This window comes from Nerophis ophidion, linkage group LG13, assembly GCF_033978795.1.
Source record: "Nerophis ophidion isolate RoL-2023_Sa linkage group LG13, RoL_Noph_v1.0, whole genome shotgun sequence".
Lineage (NCBI taxonomy): Eukaryota > Metazoa > Chordata > Actinopteri > Syngnathiformes > Syngnathidae > Nerophis > Nerophis ophidion.
The window spans coordinates 29,051,084-29,072,146 of record NC_084623.1 but is presented as its reverse complement, the minus strand read 5'-3'; the positions used below and the strand labels follow the sequence as shown (position 1 = coordinate 29,072,146).

The 21,063-nt window shown below is 37.4% G+C and overlaps 1 protein-coding gene across 1 annotated transcript; it reads left to right on the top strand.

Annotated features, from left to right (window-relative positions):
• Nucleotides 1-7,722: 7,722 nt before the first annotated feature.
• On the top strand, nt 7,723-18,265 carry LOC133564419 (creatine kinase, testis isozyme-like). Its single transcript, XM_061918738.1, has 8 exons — nt 7,723-7,958; nt 15,365-15,552; nt 15,624-15,778; nt 15,855-15,987; nt 17,287-17,458; nt 17,527-17,650; nt 17,720-17,909; nt 17,980-18,265. Exons 2-8 carry the CDS (start codon nt 15,375-15,377, stop codon nt 18,156-18,158), a joined length of 1,131 nt encoding a protein of 376 aa, XP_061774722.1. The 5' UTR covers nt 7,723-7,958; nt 15,365-15,374; the 3' UTR covers nt 18,159-18,265.
• Nucleotides 18,266-21,063: the final 2,798 nt, after the last annotated feature.

Below are 21,063 nucleotides of genomic sequence, written 5' to 3'. Positions count from 1 at the left end.
CATAGTCCCTGAAACATACATGATTGTGTGTGTCGCCGGTCCACTAACACTATCATTAATTACTATTTTTTATGTAATTGTTTTATATGATTTTACTTTCTTTTTTATCCCAAAAAAATGTCATTGTTTTCCTTTTTTTTTAATCTCATTTTATTTTATTAAAAAAAAATTAAAAAAAATAACCTTATCTTCATCAGACCAGGTTGTTAATGGAATTAGACTTGTCTAAAAGGTTTTTAAAACCAGGTCCAGTCCAGACAATGTCAAAGTGGGCCTCAGCAACACACACCAATGGTAAGGTTGTACAAACCCCATTTCCATATGAGTTGGGAAATTAGGTTAGATGTAAATATAAACAGAATACAATGATTTGCAAATCATTTTCAACCCATATTCAGTTGAATATGCTACAAAGACAACATATTTGATGTTCAAACTGATAAGCATTTATTTTTGTGCAAATAATCATTAAATTTGGCCCTGCGATAAGTTGGCGACTTATCCAGGGTGTACCCCGCCTTCCGCCCAAATGTACCTGAGATAGGCGCTAGCGCCCCCCGCGACCCCTAAAGGGAATAAGCGGTAGAAATGGATGGATGGATCATTAACTTTAGAATTTGATGCCAGCCACACGTGAACAAGAAGTTGGGAAAGTTGGCAATAAATACTGAAAAAGTTGAGGAATGCTCATCAAACACTTATCTGGAACATCCCACAGGTGTGCAGGCTAATTGGGAACAGGTGGGTGCCATGATTGGGTATAAAAGCAGCTTCCATGAAATGCTCAGTCATTCACAAACAAGGATTGGGAAACAGTCACCACTTTGTGAACAAATGCGTGAGCAAATAGTCAGTTTAAAAACAACATTTCTCCACTTGCTATTGCAAGGAATTTAGGAATTTCACCATCTATGGTCCGTAATACCATCAAAAGGTTCAGAGAATCTGGACAAATCACTGCACGTAAGCGATGATAAAACGGACCTTTGTTCCTCCAGGCGGTACTGCATCAAAAACCGACATCTGTGTGTAAAGGATATAACCACAAAGGCTCAGGAACACTTCATAAAACCACTGTCAGTAACTACAGTTTGTCGCTACATCTGTAAGTGCAAGTTAAAACTCTACTATGCAGAGCCAAAGTCATTTATCAACGATACCCAGAAACGCCGCCGGCTTCGCTGGGCCCGAACTCACCTAAGATGGACTGATAAAAAGTGGAAAAGTGTTCTGATGTCTGACGAGTCCGCATTTCAAATTATATTTTGGAAACGGCGAACATCGTGTCCTCTGGACCAAAGATGAAAAGAACCATCAGGACTGTTCTAGGTTTAAAGTTCAAAAGCCAGCATCTGTGATGGTATGGGGGTGTACTAATGGCCAAGGCATGGGTAACTTACACATCTGTGAAGGCACCATTAATGCTGAAAGGTCCATACAGGTTTTGGAGCAACATATGTTGGCATCCAAGCAACGTTATCATGGACGCCCCTGCTTATTTCAGCAAGACAATGCCAAGCCACGTGTTACAACAGCGTGGCTTCATTGTAAAAGTGTGCGTACTAGACTGGCTTGCCTGCAATCCAGACCTGTCTCCCATTGAGAATGTGTGGCGCATTATGAAGCCTAAAATACCACAACGGAGACCCCGGACAGTTGAACAACTTAAGCTGTACATAAAACAAGAATATGAAAGAATTCCACCTGAAAAGCTTCAAAAATATCTCTCCTCAGTTCCCAAAGGTTTATTTTGTGTTGTTAAAAGAAAAGGTGATGAAACACAGTGAACATGCCCTTTCCCAACTACTTTGGCACGTGTTGCAGTCATGAAATTCTAAGGTAATTATTATTTGCAAAAAAAAAATAAAGTTTATGAGTTTGAACATCAAATACCTTGTCTTTGTAGTGTATTCAATTGAATATGGGTTGAAAAGGATTTTCAAATCATTGTATTCCGTTTATATTTACATCTAACACAATTTCCAAACTCATATGGAGACGGGGTTTGTATTTTTGCCTCATTCCTGTGAGAATCCTGCATATGACTGACGCATCGAGGAGTGGAACTATCCAGGTCTGTCTGCAGCGTGCTCAAACAACCACCAGGTAGCATCTGTGAGCAGATAATAGTGTATCATCTCTTTCTATTTTGGACTTATCGGGTCGGTTAGTGCACTGTTAACACGCTTTGAGGGATGAGGCAAAAACTAACCCATTGTATGTTGCTGCATCATGTAATATAGCCATCAGACTAAAGCAGGAGTGTCGGAATCCATTTGCACATCTGTTGTTCTAAAAAAAATATAAACAGAATATTACAAAAAATAATAATAATAAAAAATTAAACTGTTCCAAATCTCCCTAAAAATAGAACCTGAAAATCAAAATGGCCATTGATTTTTTCGGTCTTTCACAAATGTCATGCGTCCTGTCCTGAATATTTCACATTTCTTGTAACATATGCTAAGTTTTCGGGTGTGTTAAAATATTTAGTTAGCGGTACAATAAAAAAAAATTGTAAAGAATATTGATTAAGAAAATGAATATTTCAAAAGGGTTACTTTAGGAAAGGCAAATTAATTTGATAGCACAATTATCATGTAAGAAAATTAAAAATGTATGAAAATTTGATAATGTGAAGAAAAATCTATAAAAAAAATGCAATTATCATAAAAACATTTAATTTTATTTTATTTGTTTGTTAAAACACAAGCTAAGATGTGGATGTTTTGTTATGATAGTTCACTACCGGTATATATTTTGACCTATTTTATAGTGGTTTTAATGTACAAAAGCTAGTGGTGTCCATTTATGACTCGCAGCTAATTTTTTAAATAATGTTACCAAAAAAAAAACATAAAAATTGGAATAAAGTAGAAAATAAGTGTAATGTAAAGAGAAAATGCTGTAATATTTACACAGACACAAAGCTGCAATAAAGACAGTTTGTTACTTTAAAACTGTCCTTCCTCAAAAAAATACAACAACTTATAATCAATGGATATATCTCTAGTTGATTTAATAATTTAAAGTAAAAAAAAAAAAAAAAAAAAAAAATATATATATATAATGATGTATTGCTTATTTTTGAACACTTTTTTTAGTGGGGACCTTTTTTACCCTGAGACCTTTAGTCAGATTTTTTTTTTAAACTGTCAATTTACAAAAAAATAAATAGAAAGGTGAGGAATTATTTTTTTTAAGGCTTCATTTCCTTCACATCAAATATGATTTTTTGAATAATATTTTGGGGAAAACATTGCATATTTTGTTTTTGCCATAAAAAAGTTTTTTTATATTAAAAAAGGGGAGGGGGCTTAAAAAAATCTTTATGGAAATGGATGGATCTGAAATGTATCTATAGATATCTAAGAATTGAATGTAAAAAAAAATATATTAATAAAATTATTTTTTTTCTTAACAGTTCTCCTTAACACTCACCAAAACTGAAGGGAGCCTGAATAGTTTTGAAAATGAAAAGTATCCAAATGGCCCTTGAACTGTGTTAATTTTTCTGTGCGGCCCCATATTGAAATTGTCAGAACTAGAACTTGGGCGTGGATTGTTTTCCCGAGGTGCCAGGCGAATGGAGTGGAAACAGCGTGAAGGTAGAGTTATCTTTTATTTTACACCATAACTAAAAACAGGAACAAACAAAAGGCGCGCACAATGGCGGTACAAAAACTTGGCTATGAAACAAAACTATGAACATAAAACAAAACACTTGCACAATGGCATGAATAACAACAAACTTTCTTGTAAAAAGACAAGGGGCATGGATCATTGGCATGGAAGGCATAGAGGGTGGTAGACGGTGAGAAGGAGGTGATAGACCGTGATGTTGCCAGGACGAAGAACAGAAACAGACAGGCTTAAATAATACTGTGATTAGTGAAAACAGGTGTGCGAGTGCAAAACGTGAAACAGGTGCGTTACATGAGGACAAGGTGAAAACTAATGAGTTGCTTGGTGTCGAAGACAAACAAAAGTACACAGAGTCCAAAAACAAAACCGAACATGACTAAAACAAAACATAATCACACATACATGACAGAAATAAGTTTGGACACACATGTCCATACAAAATTTATCAAAATGGCCTTAACATAGCATCCATACATTTTTCGATGGGAAAGGTTTGGGTACCCCTGAACTCAAAACAAGTTTGGCTTTTTTTTTTGTTTACATACCAAAATATCACAATACAGTATCCTTAAGAACTGCTCGCAGATCGACTCGCACGCGCTTACTGGTTCTCACGCTAAATAGCCGCTCAAAATACCTGTTCTCTGCCGGATGTTCATGCATTATTTTTTTCCAGTTTATTTTGAAAAATAGCTGCACATTCCTGTTATATAGAGGATCTTTGACCAACATAAACACTGCCTCAGTTTTATGTATGATTATATTACTATTCGTATACTAACTCATGTTCACACCTCCATCTTTTTGCATTGCTCTATCCACCACTGCACTATTGTTTTTAGCCTTGCACATAATTATTTAAGTACTCTTTTTTTATTTATATGTCATCGTTGATATTTATTTTTTACATTGAACAAGGGAGCACAGCCTTCCATTTGTGCGTTAAATATACTTGGCCAATGAAGCTGATTCAGATACGGACTATATTAGCTATTTGTAGCAATAAAAAAGACCAAATAAATAGGTAAACCCAATAATAAATAAATGTCTTGTTTATACTTATTTAACTAATTTAACACTAAATTGACCCTAGTGTGTGAATGTGAGTGTGAGTGTTATCTGTCTATCTGTGTTGAGCCTGTGATGAGGCGGCGACTTGTTCAGGGTGTACACCGCCTTATGTCCGAATGCAGCTGAGATAGGCTCCCGCACCCCCCGCGACCTCAAAAGGGGCAACGGGTAGAAAATGGATGGATGGATATTATTTAATAATTTATTTGAATATCACTGATGTAATAAATAAAAGGTTGTGTTAAGCCAACATGACAAAAACTAATAATGATCAAATATAATAATAAATAAATAAATATGTATATGTATGTATGTATGTATAAAAAAATAATAATAATAATTATATATATTATATATATATATATATATATATATATATAATATATATATATATGTATATATGTATATTTCATATACATGTATATATGTATATATGTGTGTATATATATATATGTATATATATATATATGTATATATATATATATATATATATATATATATATATATATATATATATATATGTGAGTGTATACATATGTGTACACATGTATAAATATGTGTATATACATGTATAAATATGTATGTACTGTATGTATACGTTAGGGCTGCGAATCTTTGGGTGTCCCACGATTCGATTCAATATCGATTCTTGGGGTCGCGATACGATTATATATCGATTTTTTTTTATTCAACGCGATTCTCAATTCAAAAACAATATTTTTCCGATTTAAAAGGATTCTGTATTCATTCAATACATAGATTTCAGCAGGATCTACCCCAGTCTGCTGACATGCTAGCATAGTAGATTTTTTTTTTTAAACTTTTATAATTGTAAAGGACAATGTTTTATCAACTGATTGCAATAATGTAAATTTGTTTCAACTATTAAACGAACCAAAAATATGAATTATCTTATCTTTGTGAAAACATTGGACACAGTGTGTTGTCAAGCTTATGAGATGCGATGCAAGTGTAAGCCACTGTGACTCTATTGGTCTTTTTTTATTATTTTTATAAATATCTAATGATAATGTCAATGAGGGATTGCTAATCACTGCTATGCTGAAATTATAACTAATATTGATACTGTAGTTGATAAGATTCATTTTTGTTTCACTACTTTTGGTTTGTTCTGTGTCGTGTTTGTGTCTTCTCAATTGCTCTGTTTATTGCAGTTCTGAGTGTTGCTGGGTCAGGTTTGGTTTTTGAATTGGATTGCATTGTCATGGGACCCCAAAAAGGGAATAAGCGGTAGAAAATGGATGGATGGACGGATGTCATGGTATTTCTGTGTATTGTTTTGTTGGATTGATAAAAAAACAAAACATTTTTTTTGTAAATCGATTTAAAAAAAAAAAGACAATCGATTTGAATCGCACAACGTCAGAATCGCGATTCGTATTCGGATTGATTTTTTCCCCACCCTTGTATACGTATATATATATATATATATATATATATATGTATATATATGTGTATATGTATGTACATATGTATATATATGTAGCTATATATGTATATATAAGTGTACATATATGTGTATATACATATATGTGTGTATATATGTATAAATATATATATATATGTGTGTAAAAATATGTATACATATATATATTTATATATATGCATGTATATATGTATTCCGACTCTGAAACCAATAAGGAATGTAACTGTCGCAAGAAACCTGATTGCCCTCTCAACGGAGGGTGCTTACAGACATCAGTCGTTTACCAAGCAAAGGTAACACGCAAGGACATTAACACATCCGACACGTACGTAGGATTAACCGAAGGAGCGTTCAAAACAAGATGGAATAATCACAAGGCCTCCTTTAGAAACCAGACTTTGCGGAATTCTACAGAACTCAGCAAACACATTTGGAACCTCAGAGACAATAATGTTGAACATTCAATAACATGGCAAATTCTTGCATCCAGCACACCTTACAACAGTGGTAATAAAAGATGCAACCTATGCTTAAAAGAGAAACTGTTTATTATATATCATCCAGATCTATCATCCCTCAACAAGCGCAGTGAAATCATTTCAACATGCCGCCACAGACGGAAACACCTCCTAGGTACACACATGAGCCAATCACCACGCCCCTACGCCTGCCTGTATCCACCCACTCTGTGCCCTATATAAATCATTGTATGTGAATGCTTCCATTAAAATCTCCTGATGATTGAGGGAAACTCTCATGAAACAGTTCTGTAGAGACGAAGTAGTCTTGTGATTTTTCCCACACCTACATATATATATATATATATATATATATATATATGTATATATATATATATATATAGATATATATATATATATATATCCATCCTTCCATTTTTCTATTTTCTACTGCTTATTCCCTTTCGGGATCTCGGGGGGCGCTGGCGCCTATCTCAGCTACAATCGGGCGGAAGGCGGAGTACACCCTGGACAAGTCGCTACCTCATCTCAGGGCCAACACAGATAGACAGACAACATTCACACTCACATTCACACACTAGGGCCAATTTAGTGTTGCCAATCAACCTATCCCCAGGTGGATGTTTTTGGAAGTGGGAGGAAGTCGGAGTACCCGGAGGGAACCCTACGCAGTCACTGGGAGGACATGCAAATTCCACACAGAAAGATCCCGAGCCCAGGATGGAACCCAGGACTACTCAGGACCTTCGTATTGTGAGGCAGACGCACTAACCCCTCTTCCACCGTGCTGCCCTATGTATATCATATATACGCATATATATGTGTGTATATATATGTACATATGTATATATACATATATATATATATATACATATATATATATATATATATGTATATATACACACTCACACAAAAATAATAGAAAATTGATGAATGAATATTTATGTGGATCATTTTCTTTTAAACTGCAGTGTTCATGGGTTTCGAACTATAAAGCAACTTTGAAAAGTCAAGTTTAAAGCACGTTAACGGAAGTGACGTCACGAACTCGTCAAGGGTAGAGGAAAAAAAATGGACGTCCGCCTACGTTCAGCGCGTCATAAACACTTGTACTCATGTCGCGCTTTAATTGTTGCGGCGGAGGCTTTAACTCACGCCCGTCAAAAGAAGACGTACCAGAGTTATAAAAGATATCTGAGGCCGACACGTTTGGAACAAATATTATATAAGGAAGAGCGTTTGGCTCGGGGAACAACTTTTGTGTACAAACTTCGTACAGGCTTCTTCACGTCCTTCTCGAGTACTTGTTGAATAAGGTGAGAAAATATTACTTTATTTTCTGTCATATTTACTGCATATACATATAGAAATACCTTTCAAATAACATATTCACTAATGAAACCCCAATATATTTTAAGTAAGTTATCATTTGAATTTAATTGAACGATGAATGGCAGGGGTGTCCAAAGTGCTGCCCGGGGGCCGTTTGCGGCCTGCAGGTCATCTTTTTAACGGCCCCACGGCCCAGTTAAAAAATATAATTGAAATAAAAAAAATTTAACATAAAAAGTGTAATGAAAGAGCAAACAGGTGGAGTGTAACAACACAAAGCTGCCATGCAGGCTGTTTCTTTCTTTAAAAAATTATGAATCAAAATCTATGTCATAATGTCACATTAAATATTCCACTTTGAAATATTTTTGGGGGGAAATTTTGCATGTTTTGTGTTTTCCATATACAAACAACAATACAACATATAATTGACGGATAGATCTGACGGTGATTTTGAGATTTTGTTATAAGTAAATTGTTTTTTTTAAACACTTCAATGAGCTGGACCCTTTTTGATCCCAATCATTTTTATGTGATTTTTAAGTGTCATGGCTCAAAAATAATAGAATAAAAGATTTTATTTTATTAAGTAATTGACCTTTTCAAGACTCCAGGTCTTATATAATCTCAAATATTCCACTTCAAAATTTTTATCGGGTGAAAATATTGCATATTTTGTGTTTTTTTTTCCATAAAAAACAGGGTTTTCTTTGACAAAAAGAGCATACAACTTAAATCTTTAAAAATGTTATATTGACAGAATGACCTAATGTTGATCTAGAGATGTAACACTTGAAAAAATAATACAAATATTAATACTGAGTAATGACACATTTTTAATATTTTTTTGACAAATCCTATGCGGACTGATTGGAGGCCAAAATATCAATTTTATATACATATATTGTATTGGTTTATAAAATAAAGAAAATATCAAAATGGCCCCCGCTTTGATTTTTCAGTGTGCGGCCCTCAGTGGAAAAAGTTTGGACACACCTGATGTATGGCATTTCTCTAGGTATTAATATACTCACGCAAGTCCACTAGCTAGCATGAAAATCTTTTATTTTAATCTTAAACTGTATTAACAATTTTGCATAGGACAGCAATGAAAATGATTATAAAACAAATATAATGAAAACATGCTCTTTATGCAATACACTGCTTTGATGTGTTTGAGTGTACACGTTTAGGCTTGAAGGATGGCCGATACTGCACGTTTTGCTGTCGATCGTAAAGTATTGACGCAATTTAGCCGATACTGATACCGGGTCCCATTTTTTTGTGGTCTTTGGTATGACTCGGCCGGGCTTTGATCTCAAGACTTTAGTCTCAGGGCGGACATTCTAACCACAAGGCCACTGGCCAACATCATATCATTTGGCCTTGAAGTCAAAACGTTCTGTTCGTTTATACAGGCAAGGGTTATTAGGATTACGGCCTAGTAATATTAGCACTATTGTCATTAATAGTAGTTGAAATTATGCAATTATTGAGTATGTATCGTTTCCACCAAAGGTGGGTATAGTAAAAGACTACATTTACTAATTTAAAGGCCTACTTGAAACCCACTACTACCGACCACGCAGTCTGATAGTTTATATATCAATGATGAAATATTAACATTGCAACACATGCCAATACGACCTTTTTAGTTTACTAAATTGCAATTTTAAATTTCCCGTGAAGTGTCGTGTTGAAAACGTTGCGGTATGATGACTCGTATGATGACGCGTGCGTTTGACGTCTCGGGTTGTAGCGGACATTATTTTCCAGCCCGAACCAAGCTATAAATAGTCTGCTTTAATCGCATAATTACACAGTATTCTGGAAATCTGTGTTGCTGAATCTTTTGCAATTTGTTCAATTAATAATGGAGAAGTTAGCCTTTAGCCACACAAACACACGGTGTTTCCTTGTTTAAAATTCCCGGAGGTGAAGCTTTACTATGGATCAGAGCGGTCAAGCAAACATGACTCCTGAACACTTGTCAACCGGCAGTTTTCAGTGACAAAATTGTGTTCTTACCGGAGACACCAGCGGAGCTTCGTTCTGCTGCAGCGTGTGACTTCCCTGAGAGACTCTGGTGTCAATACACCCGTGGCCACACCCCTCCGACTTTAGGTACTGTATAAGACAATAGGCAGATAAGGGATTTTCCAGAATTATCCTAGGAAATGTGTCTAATAAACATCTGGAATTTCTCTCAATGCAATCGCCTTTTTCTTTTTCTAGTCCTTCACTCTAAATTTCCTCATCCACTAATCTTTCATCCTCGCTCAAAATAATGGGGAAATTGTCGCTTCCCTGGTCCGAATAGCTTTAGCTGCTGCTGGCTATGATTATAAACAATGTGAGGAGCCCTACAACCAGTGACATCACGCGCACATCGTCTGCTACTTTGGGTAAAGGCAAGACTTTTTTACTAGAGACCAAAAGTTGCGAACTTTATCGTCGATGTTCTCTACTAAATAATTTCAGCAAAAATATGGCAATATAGTGAAATGATCACGTACGACACATAGAATGGACCTGCTCTCCCCGTTTAAATAAGAAAATCTCATTTCAGTAGGCCTTTAAGTAAGTTTTTGGATACATTGTACTTGTTTAGTTTTAATGAAACATACTCGAGTGCTTTTATGAAAAGAAATGCAACTTTGTTGCATTGAATTACATTTAAAAACCTCCAACGGGCACGGTCATATTTGACTAATTCAAGAAAAACGACAATGACAATTGACTGTGCAGAAGCCAACTTTAGCTCCATTATAACGGCATAAGTGAGTAAAATGTGCATATCTTGTATTGCATACTGTTTCAATCGCATTAACATACACCAACTCTGGTTTGTAGTGCAAATTGTATCATTAAAACTGATATAAACTGGAAATTACTCACCAGTTACACAGTACTTGAGTTTTTCACTGACTAGCCTTGAAGTCAAAACGTTCTGATCGTTCGTACAGGCAAGTGTTATTAGGTTTACAGCCTATTAATAAACAAATATTTTATAAAGTAGTTTTTGTATTATGATATTAGCACTGTTATCATTAATAGTAGTTGAAATAATGCAATTATTGAGTATGTATCGTTTCCACCAAAGGTGGGTATAGTAAAAGACTACATTTACTAATTTAACTAACTTTTTGGATAAATTGTACTTGTTTAGTTTTAATGCAACATACTTGTGTGCTTTTATGAAAAGAAATGAAACTTTAACTTTGTTGCAATGATTTTCACACTCAATTATGTATATTGTTGTATTTATATTGTATTGCTTGTATTCTGTTGACTTGTTGAAAAAACTTCCACTGGGCACGGTCATATTTTACCAACTCAACATAAATGACAATAACAATTAACTATGCAGATGCTTATAATAGATTTATTATAACGTCATAAGTGAGTAAAATGTGCATATTTTGTATTGCATACTGTTTCAGTCGCGTTAACATACACCAACTCTGGTTGGTATTGCAAATTGTATCATTAAAAAAATATGTATATAAATCGGAAATTAATCTCCAGTTACTTAGTACTTGAGTACTTTTTTCACTGAATACTAGCAAGGAAGACAACATTTTCTGTTTGTTTATACAGGCAAGTGTTATTAGGATTATGGCCTAGTAAAACCAAGACCTTTATAAAGTTGTTTTTGTCAAAAGCGACAATATTAGCACTATAATAGTAGTTGAAGTAATGCTATTAAGTGTGTATGGTTTCTACCAAAGATGGGTATAGTAAAGGCTACATTTACTCATTTAAGTAACTTTTTGAATACATTGTTCTTGTTTAGTTTTAATGCAACATGCTCGAGTACTTTTATAAAAAGAAATGCAACTTTTACTTTGTTTCATTGAATTACATTCAATTATGTATATCGTTATATTATATTGCATTTGTATTCTGTTGGCTTGTTAAAAAAACCCTCAAACGGGCACGGTCATATTTTACCAACATAAACGACAATGACAATTGACTGCAGATGCTTACAATAGCTCTATTATAACGTCATAAGTGAGTAAAATGTGCATATTTGGTAGTGCATACTGTTTTAGTCGTGTTAACATACACTAACTCTGGTTGTAGTGCAAATAGTATCATTATAAAATATATATAAATCGGAAATTACTCACTAGTTACTCAGTACTTGACTAGTTTTCACTGAATTCTAGCATCGAATTAAAAATGTTCTGTTTGTTCATACAGGAAAGGGTTATTAGGATTACGGCCTAAAGTAGTTTTTGTGAAAAAGCGACAATATTAGCACTATTCTTATTAATAATACTTGAAATATTGCAATTATTTAGTATGTATCGTGTTTCCACTAAAGGAGGGTATAGTAAAGCCACACATTTACTCATTTAAGTAACTTTTTGGATGCATTGTACTTTGGTTTTACTGGAACATACTTGAGTACTTTATGAAAAGAAATGCAACTTTGTTGCATTGCATTTCATTCCGCTCGCTACAATTTATATCATATTGATTTATATATTCCATTGATTGTATTCTGTGGGCTTGTTGGAAAAACTTACTTCTATGGGCACAGTTATGTTTTACCAATTCAATGTAGATGACAATGACAATTGACTGCAGATGTTAACATGATTGATTGATACTTTTATTAGTAGATTGCACAGTTCAGTACATATTCCGTACAATTGACCACTAAATGGTAACACCCGAATAAGTTTTTCAACTTGTTTAAGTCGGGGTCCACGTTAATCAATTCATGGTAAGTAATTTTTAGCGCTATTATAACATAAGGGAGTAAAATGTGGATATTTTGTAGTGTATACTGTTTTAGTCAGATATTTCTGACTTAACATACACCAACTCTGGTTGTAGTGCAAATAGTATCATTAAAAAAAGCTGACAATATAAATCGGAAAATACTCACCAGTTACTCAGTACTTGAGTAGTTTTTTCTCTGTATACTAATTTAATAACTTCTTATAAATGATTCATTACTCTTAAACAGGGGTGCCAAAGTGAGGCCTACGGACTGACAAAGCAAAGAATGCAGGGGCCATTTTGGTTATTTTCACCTTCAAAACCAGTATAACAGTTTAGGTAGACAATTTTGTGGGAATGCTGAAGAGCCAAAGCTGGACCGAACATTTAGCACGCTGGCCATATAGCATCAAGTAACCAAATATGAGCATAATTAGCTGAAAAAGCTGGCATGCTAACTATGCTAACATAGCTTGTTTATAGTTGGCATTAGTGAAATACGTGCTATATTAGCTCAAAAATAAATTAACATACCAAAAGAAATTATGTTAGCGTGCTAAAGTACTAACTATCATCCGTCAAGTACTAAAATATATTGCTCTGCCATGTACCACTGAGAAATATGTTAAATACTAGCCTGGTATAAAGCAGGGGTCCCAAAACTACGGCCCGCCAGCGTCCAAAATCTGGCCCGTGGAAAGTCCATCCATCCATTTTTTACCACTTGTCCCTTTCGGTATCGTAGGGGGTGCTGGAGCCGATCTCAGCTGCATTCGGGCGGAAGGCGGGGTACAGCCTAGACAAGTTGCTATCATCGCAGGGCCCTGCGGGAAGTCGCAAGTTAAAACGTTTATTTTATATTTTTTATTATTTACCGCTTGTTACTCTCGTTGTACCCTAGCCGCACAAGCAAATCATATTGTCTAAAAATGCATTTTTCGATCCATAACGTGACATCATCGCGCTTACGCTGCAGCAAGTGTGCACTCTTTCAGCCAATTACAGCACATTACAAACATACATATATATGTACATACATACATATGTATGTATCTATATGTTTGTATGTATTTATGTATATGTATGGATGTATGTAAGTATGTGTGTATGTGTATGTGTATGTATATATATGTATGTTCGTGTATATACAGTGAGGCAAAAAAGTATTTAGTCAGCCACCGATTGTGCAAGTTCTCCCACTTAAAATGATGACAGAGGTCTGTAATTTTCATCATAGGTACACTTCAACTGTGAGAAACAGAACGTGAAAAAAAAAATCCAGGAATCCACATTGTAGGAGTTTTAAAGAATTTATTTGTAAATGATGGTGTAAAATAAGTATTTGGTCAACCATTCAAAGCTTTTACTGATTGAAGGAGGTTTTGGCTCAAAATCTCACGACACATGGCCTTTCCTTAACACGGATCAATAGTCCTGTCCCCTTAGCAGAAAAACAGCCCCAGAGCATGATGTTTCCACCCCCCTGCTTCACAGTAGTTATGGTGTTCTGGGGATGCAACTCAGTAAACTTCCTCCAAACACGACGAGTTGAGTTTATACCAAAAAGTTCTACTTTGGTTTCATCTGAACACATGACATTCTCCCAATCTTCTGCGGTATCATTTTAGTATAAACTCAACTCGTCGTGTTTGGAGGAAGAGGAATACTGAGTTGCATCCCAAGAACCACCGTACCTAGGGAACTCTCCTGAAGGAATCAAGGTACTATCTATAGAATAAGCTAAAAAAGCTTGCCAACTAGCGTTAGCATGCTAACAAGTTGCATCAGTCAAGTAACAAAATATTTGACGCTTTGTAGCTGAGATAGGCGCCAGAGCCCCCCGCGACCCCGAAAGGGAATAAGCGGTAGAAAATGGATGGGGATGGGTGTATACGTGCAAAATTTGAAAAAAAGAAAAAGGTATGCTAACATTAGAACAATTGTGCCGTGGGCCGTTGAAAAATTACCTAGGGGCTGTACCCCTAATACTGACATTTTCCTTTCTGTAGACCAGTGGTTCTCAAACCAAGTACCACCTCAGAACTATGCATCCCAAGTACCACGATAATTACCATTAAAATAACAATAGCCTAGTAGGCCTAAATGTTCATTTAAATAGGGCAGAGGTTTACCGTTAACAAGTATATTTAATATTTTTGGCCACTAACATTACACAGTTTGAACAATAACACTGAATATTTAAGTGATTATTTGGTGTACCTAGATTGTGCCCGCATACCACAGTTTAAGAATGACCGCTGCTGAAGACAACTGTTTCTTTTCCAGATTTGTGTTATTGTTATTCAGTATTTGTTGTCTGATACAGGTGTGTCCAAAATCCATGTGGCCCGCTGAAAGTTTGTCCACCCCTGATCTAATAGGTCCCGATCATACAGTTTATTATGTCAGTGTTGTTGCTCGCCCGGCACGTCTCCACCAACCTCGCTTTAGGGAAGGTTCTCCCAACAATCTGTGCCTCACATTCTTTGATAGACTTTGCCTCACGTAAAGTTCTGCCGTGTTTAGGCTATAACGTGATAAACACTGTCACGTCAGTGACATTTTCATGTGACCAGAGATTAGGAAGGTTAGCCAAACGCACCACGTCTTTGAGTTTTGGCGGGTTCCGCTGGTAACGTTCGAATGTCTTCAGCTCCGAAGGAATGGCCAACCGCAAGGCAAGAGGGCTGTCAGCCGAGGATGAGTTCCCAGATCTCAGTCAGCACAAGAACCACATGGCCAAGTTCTTAACTCAAGACATGTACGTCGCATTGAAGCAGAGGTCTACCCGCAGTGGCTTCAGCATAGATGGTGTCATTCAAACCGGAGTAGATAATCCAGGTACCTTTCTCCTATTTCCAACCTCTGGACTCTTGTTGGGTGTGACAGGTTGCTCTAAATTAAATCTGCAGGTCACCCCTACATCATGACCGTGGGCTGCGTGGCTGGAGACGAGGAGTCGTATGAGGTCTACAAAGAGCTCTTTGACCTCGTGATTGAGGACCGACATGGAGGATACAAACCCACAGACACTCACAAGACTGACCTCAACCCGGACAACCTTGTGGTACGGCACAGGATTCAAATGTTTCGACGTCAATATTGAGATTCGAATCATTGATAATCCGATGCATGTTCCTAAGGGGGGTGACGACTTGGACCCCAACTACGTCTTGAGTTCCCGTGTCCGAACAGGCCGCAGCCTGCGGGGCTTCTGCCTGCCGCCACACTGCAGCAGAGGGGAGAGACGTGCTTTGGAGAAGATCGCCATTGAAGGTAAAAGCGTAAAAATTAAGTTTTACTGAGGTTTATTTATTTTAAGGAAACAGGCACTTTTTGAAATGTTGGTCATCATTCACCATCCCTTTTTCCCTAAAACGTAAGCGAACACATTGCTGGTATTGAGGATTGACCTGTTCCATTGAAAGCCCTCTAAAAACATTCAAAAACTGTTATATATATATATGTTTTTCTATTTTTTTGGACTACAATGTGAAATAATGTTTTATGTATGTATACATAGATACATCTGTCATCTCTATCTTTTTTTTTTTTTATTTATTTTTTATTTATTTATTTTTTAAATTTATACTACCATATTGTATATGCACCTTAGGAGGAACTGCTCCAATTTCGTTGTTCTTTGAACCTGTTCATTGCAATAATGACAATAAAACTCTATTCTATTCTATTCTATTCTATTCTATTCTATATTTGCGCACTTTAGTATACCTTCCTTCCTGACGACTTCCAAGAGTGCTGGCTGCCAAGATAGCCAGCTGTATGTACATATTGCATCATTATGCCTCATTTGCAGCTATATTTGCATCCAGCCTTTCCCTCCACCCACATTTAATGCCGAAAAAATACATACCAATCGACGGATTCAAGTTGCACCAGTTGTCCAAAAGATGCAATCGTTGGTTAGAAGGCGATCGCCGAATTTGTCCTTGTTGCCGTTGTCTTTCGTGGTAATAGCTTCAGTTTTTTCTTCAATTTCGTTTTCGCTATCTGCCTCCATACTCCAACCATCCGTTTCAATACATGCGTAATCTGTCAAATCGCTTAAGCCGCTGAAATCCGAGTCTGAATCCGAGCTAATGTCGCTATATCTTTCTGTTCTATCCGCCATGTTTGTTTGTATTGGCATCACGCAGTGACGTCACAGGAAAATGGACGGGTGGATATAGCGATGATGAAAATCAGGCACTCTGAAGCAGTTTTTCGGGATATTGCGTGATGGGTAAAATTTTGAAAAAAACTTCGAAAAATAAAATAAGCCACTGGGAACTGTTTTTTATTGGTTTTAACCCTTCTGAAATTGCGATAATGTTCCCCTTTAAGATGTTGGGCTCGGCAATCTTAGATGTTGGGCTCACCAACCCCAAAATGGGCTTGTGGCCTTGTATGCTCTGTAGCCTCCCTAAGGCATTGATAGTATTACTCTAGCATGTCTATTTATTCTGTCTGCCTTACCTTGTCACATTATTGGGCTACAATTATGAAATATATACTAAGGTGTTTCCTCTTGTATTGGTGTGAGCTCCAGGAGTAAATCTGTTTCTCTTCCTGTAGCTCTGGGTTCTCTAACTGGAGAGATGACCGGAAAATATTACCCCTTAAAAAGCATGTCAGATGCAGAGCAGCAGCAGCTGATCGACGACCACTTCCTGTTTGACAAGCCCGTCTCCCCTTTGCTGCTGGCCTCCAGGATGGCCCGTGACTGGCCCGACGGCAGAGGCATCTGGTGAGTCAGAAGCTTCTGAATTCCTTCTGAAGCGAAAATGACATTCATGGTACATGTACATTTGAAAGGCACAACGAGGGCAAGACTTTTCTGGTGTGGGTGAACGAGGAGGATCATCTGCGTGTCATCTCCATGCAGAAAGGTGGCAACTTGAAGGAAGTGTTTACCCGCTTCTGCACTGGACTCGGAGAGGTTTGTGGAAGTTTATTTCAAAGGGGAAATAAAACTTGAAATCTTACGAATGAATGCGGTCTTGTTTAGCTGGAAGCCAGATTCAAGGAGAAAGGTCACGTCTACATGTGGAACGAGCACCTGGGCTACATCCTGACCTGCCCCTCCAACCTGGGCACCGGTCTGCGTGCGGGCGTGCACGTAAAGCTGCCAAACATGAGCAAGCACCCTGAATTTGAGGAGGTTCTCAAGAGACTGCGTCTCCAAAAACGTGGAACCGGTACTGGCCGTTTCCTCATAGCTAAGAACGCAAAAGCTTTGCATGTTTAATGAACTAGTTTGTCCACCAGGTGGAGTGGACACTGACGCTGTGGGTGGCGTGTTTGACATCTCCAACGCTGATAGACTGGGCTTCTCTGAGGTGGAGCTGGTGCAAATGGTGGTTGACGGTGTCAAAGTGCTGGTGGATATGGAGAAGAACTTGGAGAAGGAAGAGCCCATTGATGATCTGATGCCCAATCAGAAGTAGAATCATACTTAATCTTTCCCCTACTTTAATTAATAATGGAATGTAGTATCTACCCCCTTACTGTGTTAGCTCTTCCATAAGTTTGAAATAAAATGTGGCTGGTCGGATATGTGAAGTTTTTAATGTCTCGTGATCATGTTTTTAAGGACAAAAACAGGATGTGACATTTATCCCACAATTAGGAAATGATGTGGTTGAGCAATTAGGAAATTATGTAGTTGAGATACAAAAAGTAAGGCAAAAACAAGAGGTAAACATTAAAAACAAAACATAAAATACATTTAGAGCAAAGCAATCGGCAACAATTTTTATTTCCATCCGTTTTCTACCGCTTGTTCCTTTCAGGGTCGCGGCGGACCATTTCTACCACTCAAGTAACACAAAGAAAACCCAAAAATTAGCAATAAATACAAACCCCGTTTCCATATGAGTTGGGAAATTGTTAGATGTAAATATAAACGGAATACAATGATTTGCAAATCTTTTTCAACCCATATTCAATTGAATGCACTACAAAGACAAGATATTTGATGTTCAAACTCATAAACTTTATTTTTTTTGCAAATAATAATGAACTTAGAATTTCATTGCTGCAACAAGAATTTCATGGCTGCAACATGTGCCAAAGTAGTTGGGAAAGGGCATGTTCACCACTGTTACATCATCTTTTCTTTTAACAACACTCAATAAACATTTTGGAACTGAGGAAACTTAATTGTTAAAAGCTTTGAAAGTGGAATTCTTTCCCATTTTATGTAGAGCTTCAGTCGTTCAACAGTCTGGGGTCTCCGCTGTTCTATTTTACGTTTTATAATGCGCCACACATTTTTGATGGGAGACAGGTCTGGACTGCAGGCGGGCCAGGAAAGTACCTGCACTCTTTTACTACGAAGCTACGCTGTGTAACACGTGGCTTGGCATTGACTTGCTGAAATAAACGGGGGCGTCCATAACGTTGCTTGGATGACCACATATGTTGCTCCAAAACCTGTGTGGACCATTCAGCATTAGTGGTGCCTTCACAGATGTGTAAGTTACCCATGCCTTCGGCAATAATACACCCCCATACCATCACAGATGCTGGCTTTCGAACTTTGTGCCTAAGATAATCCGAATGGTTATTTTCCTTTGTTCCGGCCGACACCACGTCCAGTTTCCAAATATAAATTGAAATGTGGACTCGTCAGACCACAACACTTTTCCATTTTGCATCAGTCCATCTTAGATGATCGTGTGCCCAGCGAAGCCGGCGGTGTTTCTGCGTATTGTTGATAAATGGGTTTTGCTTTGCATAGTAGTGTTTTAACTTGCACTTACAGATGTAGCAACCAACTAGTTACTGACTGTGGTTTTATGAAGTGTTCCTGAGCCCATGTGGTGATATCCTTCGGTGTTTCTGCGTATTGTTGATAATTGGGTTTTTCTTTGCATAGTAGTGTTTTAACTTGCACTTACAGATGTAGCAACCAACTAGTTACTGACTGTGGTTTTATGAAGTGTTCCTGAGCCCATGTGGTGATATCCTTTACACACTGATGTCAGCTTTTGATGCAGTACCACCTGAGGGATCAAAGGTCCTTAAGCTTACGTGCAGTGATTTCTCCAGATTCTCTGAACTTTTGATGATTTTACGGACCGTAGATGGTAAAATCCCTAAATTCCTTGCAATAACTCATTGAAAAAAGATTTGTTCTAAAACTGTTCTGACAATTTGTTTACAAAGCGGTGACCTTCGAAGTGGTGACCCTCGCCCATCCTTGTTTGTGAATTACTTAGCATTTCATGGAAGCTGGTTTTATAGCCAATCATAGCACCCACCTGTTCCCAATTAGCCTGCACACCTGTGGGATGTTCCAAATAAGTTTTTGATGAGCATTCCTCAACTTTTATCAGTATTTATTGCCACCTTTCCCAACTTTGTCACATGCTGGCATCATATTCTTAAGTTAATGATTATTTGCAAACAAAAAGAATTATATCAGTTTGAACATCAAATATGTTGTCTTTGTAGCATATTCAACTGAATATGGGTTGAAAATGATTTGCAAATCATATTATTCTGTTTATATTTACCAACACAATTTCCCAACTCAAACGGAAACGGGGTTTGTACATACTGCCCACATCGATTGCGATCAACACCCTGATACACTGCAGGGGCCTTTGGTGCGCCAAATCCACTGGTGGGGGCCAGCATGGTCAGAAAAGAACAGACCCAACAAAGCAACTAACAGCTGACTCCATCCCAGGTTGCCCACCACCCCCCGAGCATGGTCAGATAGGAACAGACCATACAAAAGCAACCAACAGCTGACTCCATCCCAGGCTGCCCAACACCCCGCCGGCCAACGTCTGATCCGGGCAGACAAGAGGGAATGCACAGGACCAGACAAACAAAAACAACAAACTTCTCACTCCATCCAATGTTGCCCATCAGCCCCTGGCCAACACTTGATCCGGGCGGACAAAAAAAGGAATCACCAGCTGTGCAGCCCCGCCTCCTCTGCACCCTTTGTGGTTTCTAGCAGCTGGTCTCTGACGCAAACCTGGCCATGGCAAAAACTCCCCCAAGGCAGATCCAGAAGTTACGAAAGGGCTACCATTTGTTGTGCAGTGCTAAAGAGCTCCTGCAACCAGCAGCCACTAGAGTGGTGCCATTGTGTAAAAAAAACTATTAACCCTGTTTGTACGTGAAATTGCATTATCCTTCATGAAAACATACGATCAGTGTGAAAGCAACAGGAAGCCAGTGCAGTGAAATGAGCACTGGACTAATATTTTCTGGTTGTAGTCTTTACTCGAGCAGCAGCATTCTTTATGTACTGCATCTGTTTAATAGCTTGTTTAGAGAGCCCAGTGAGAAGGCCTGGAGACAAAGACATGGATTGGTCTTTTTCCAAGTCTG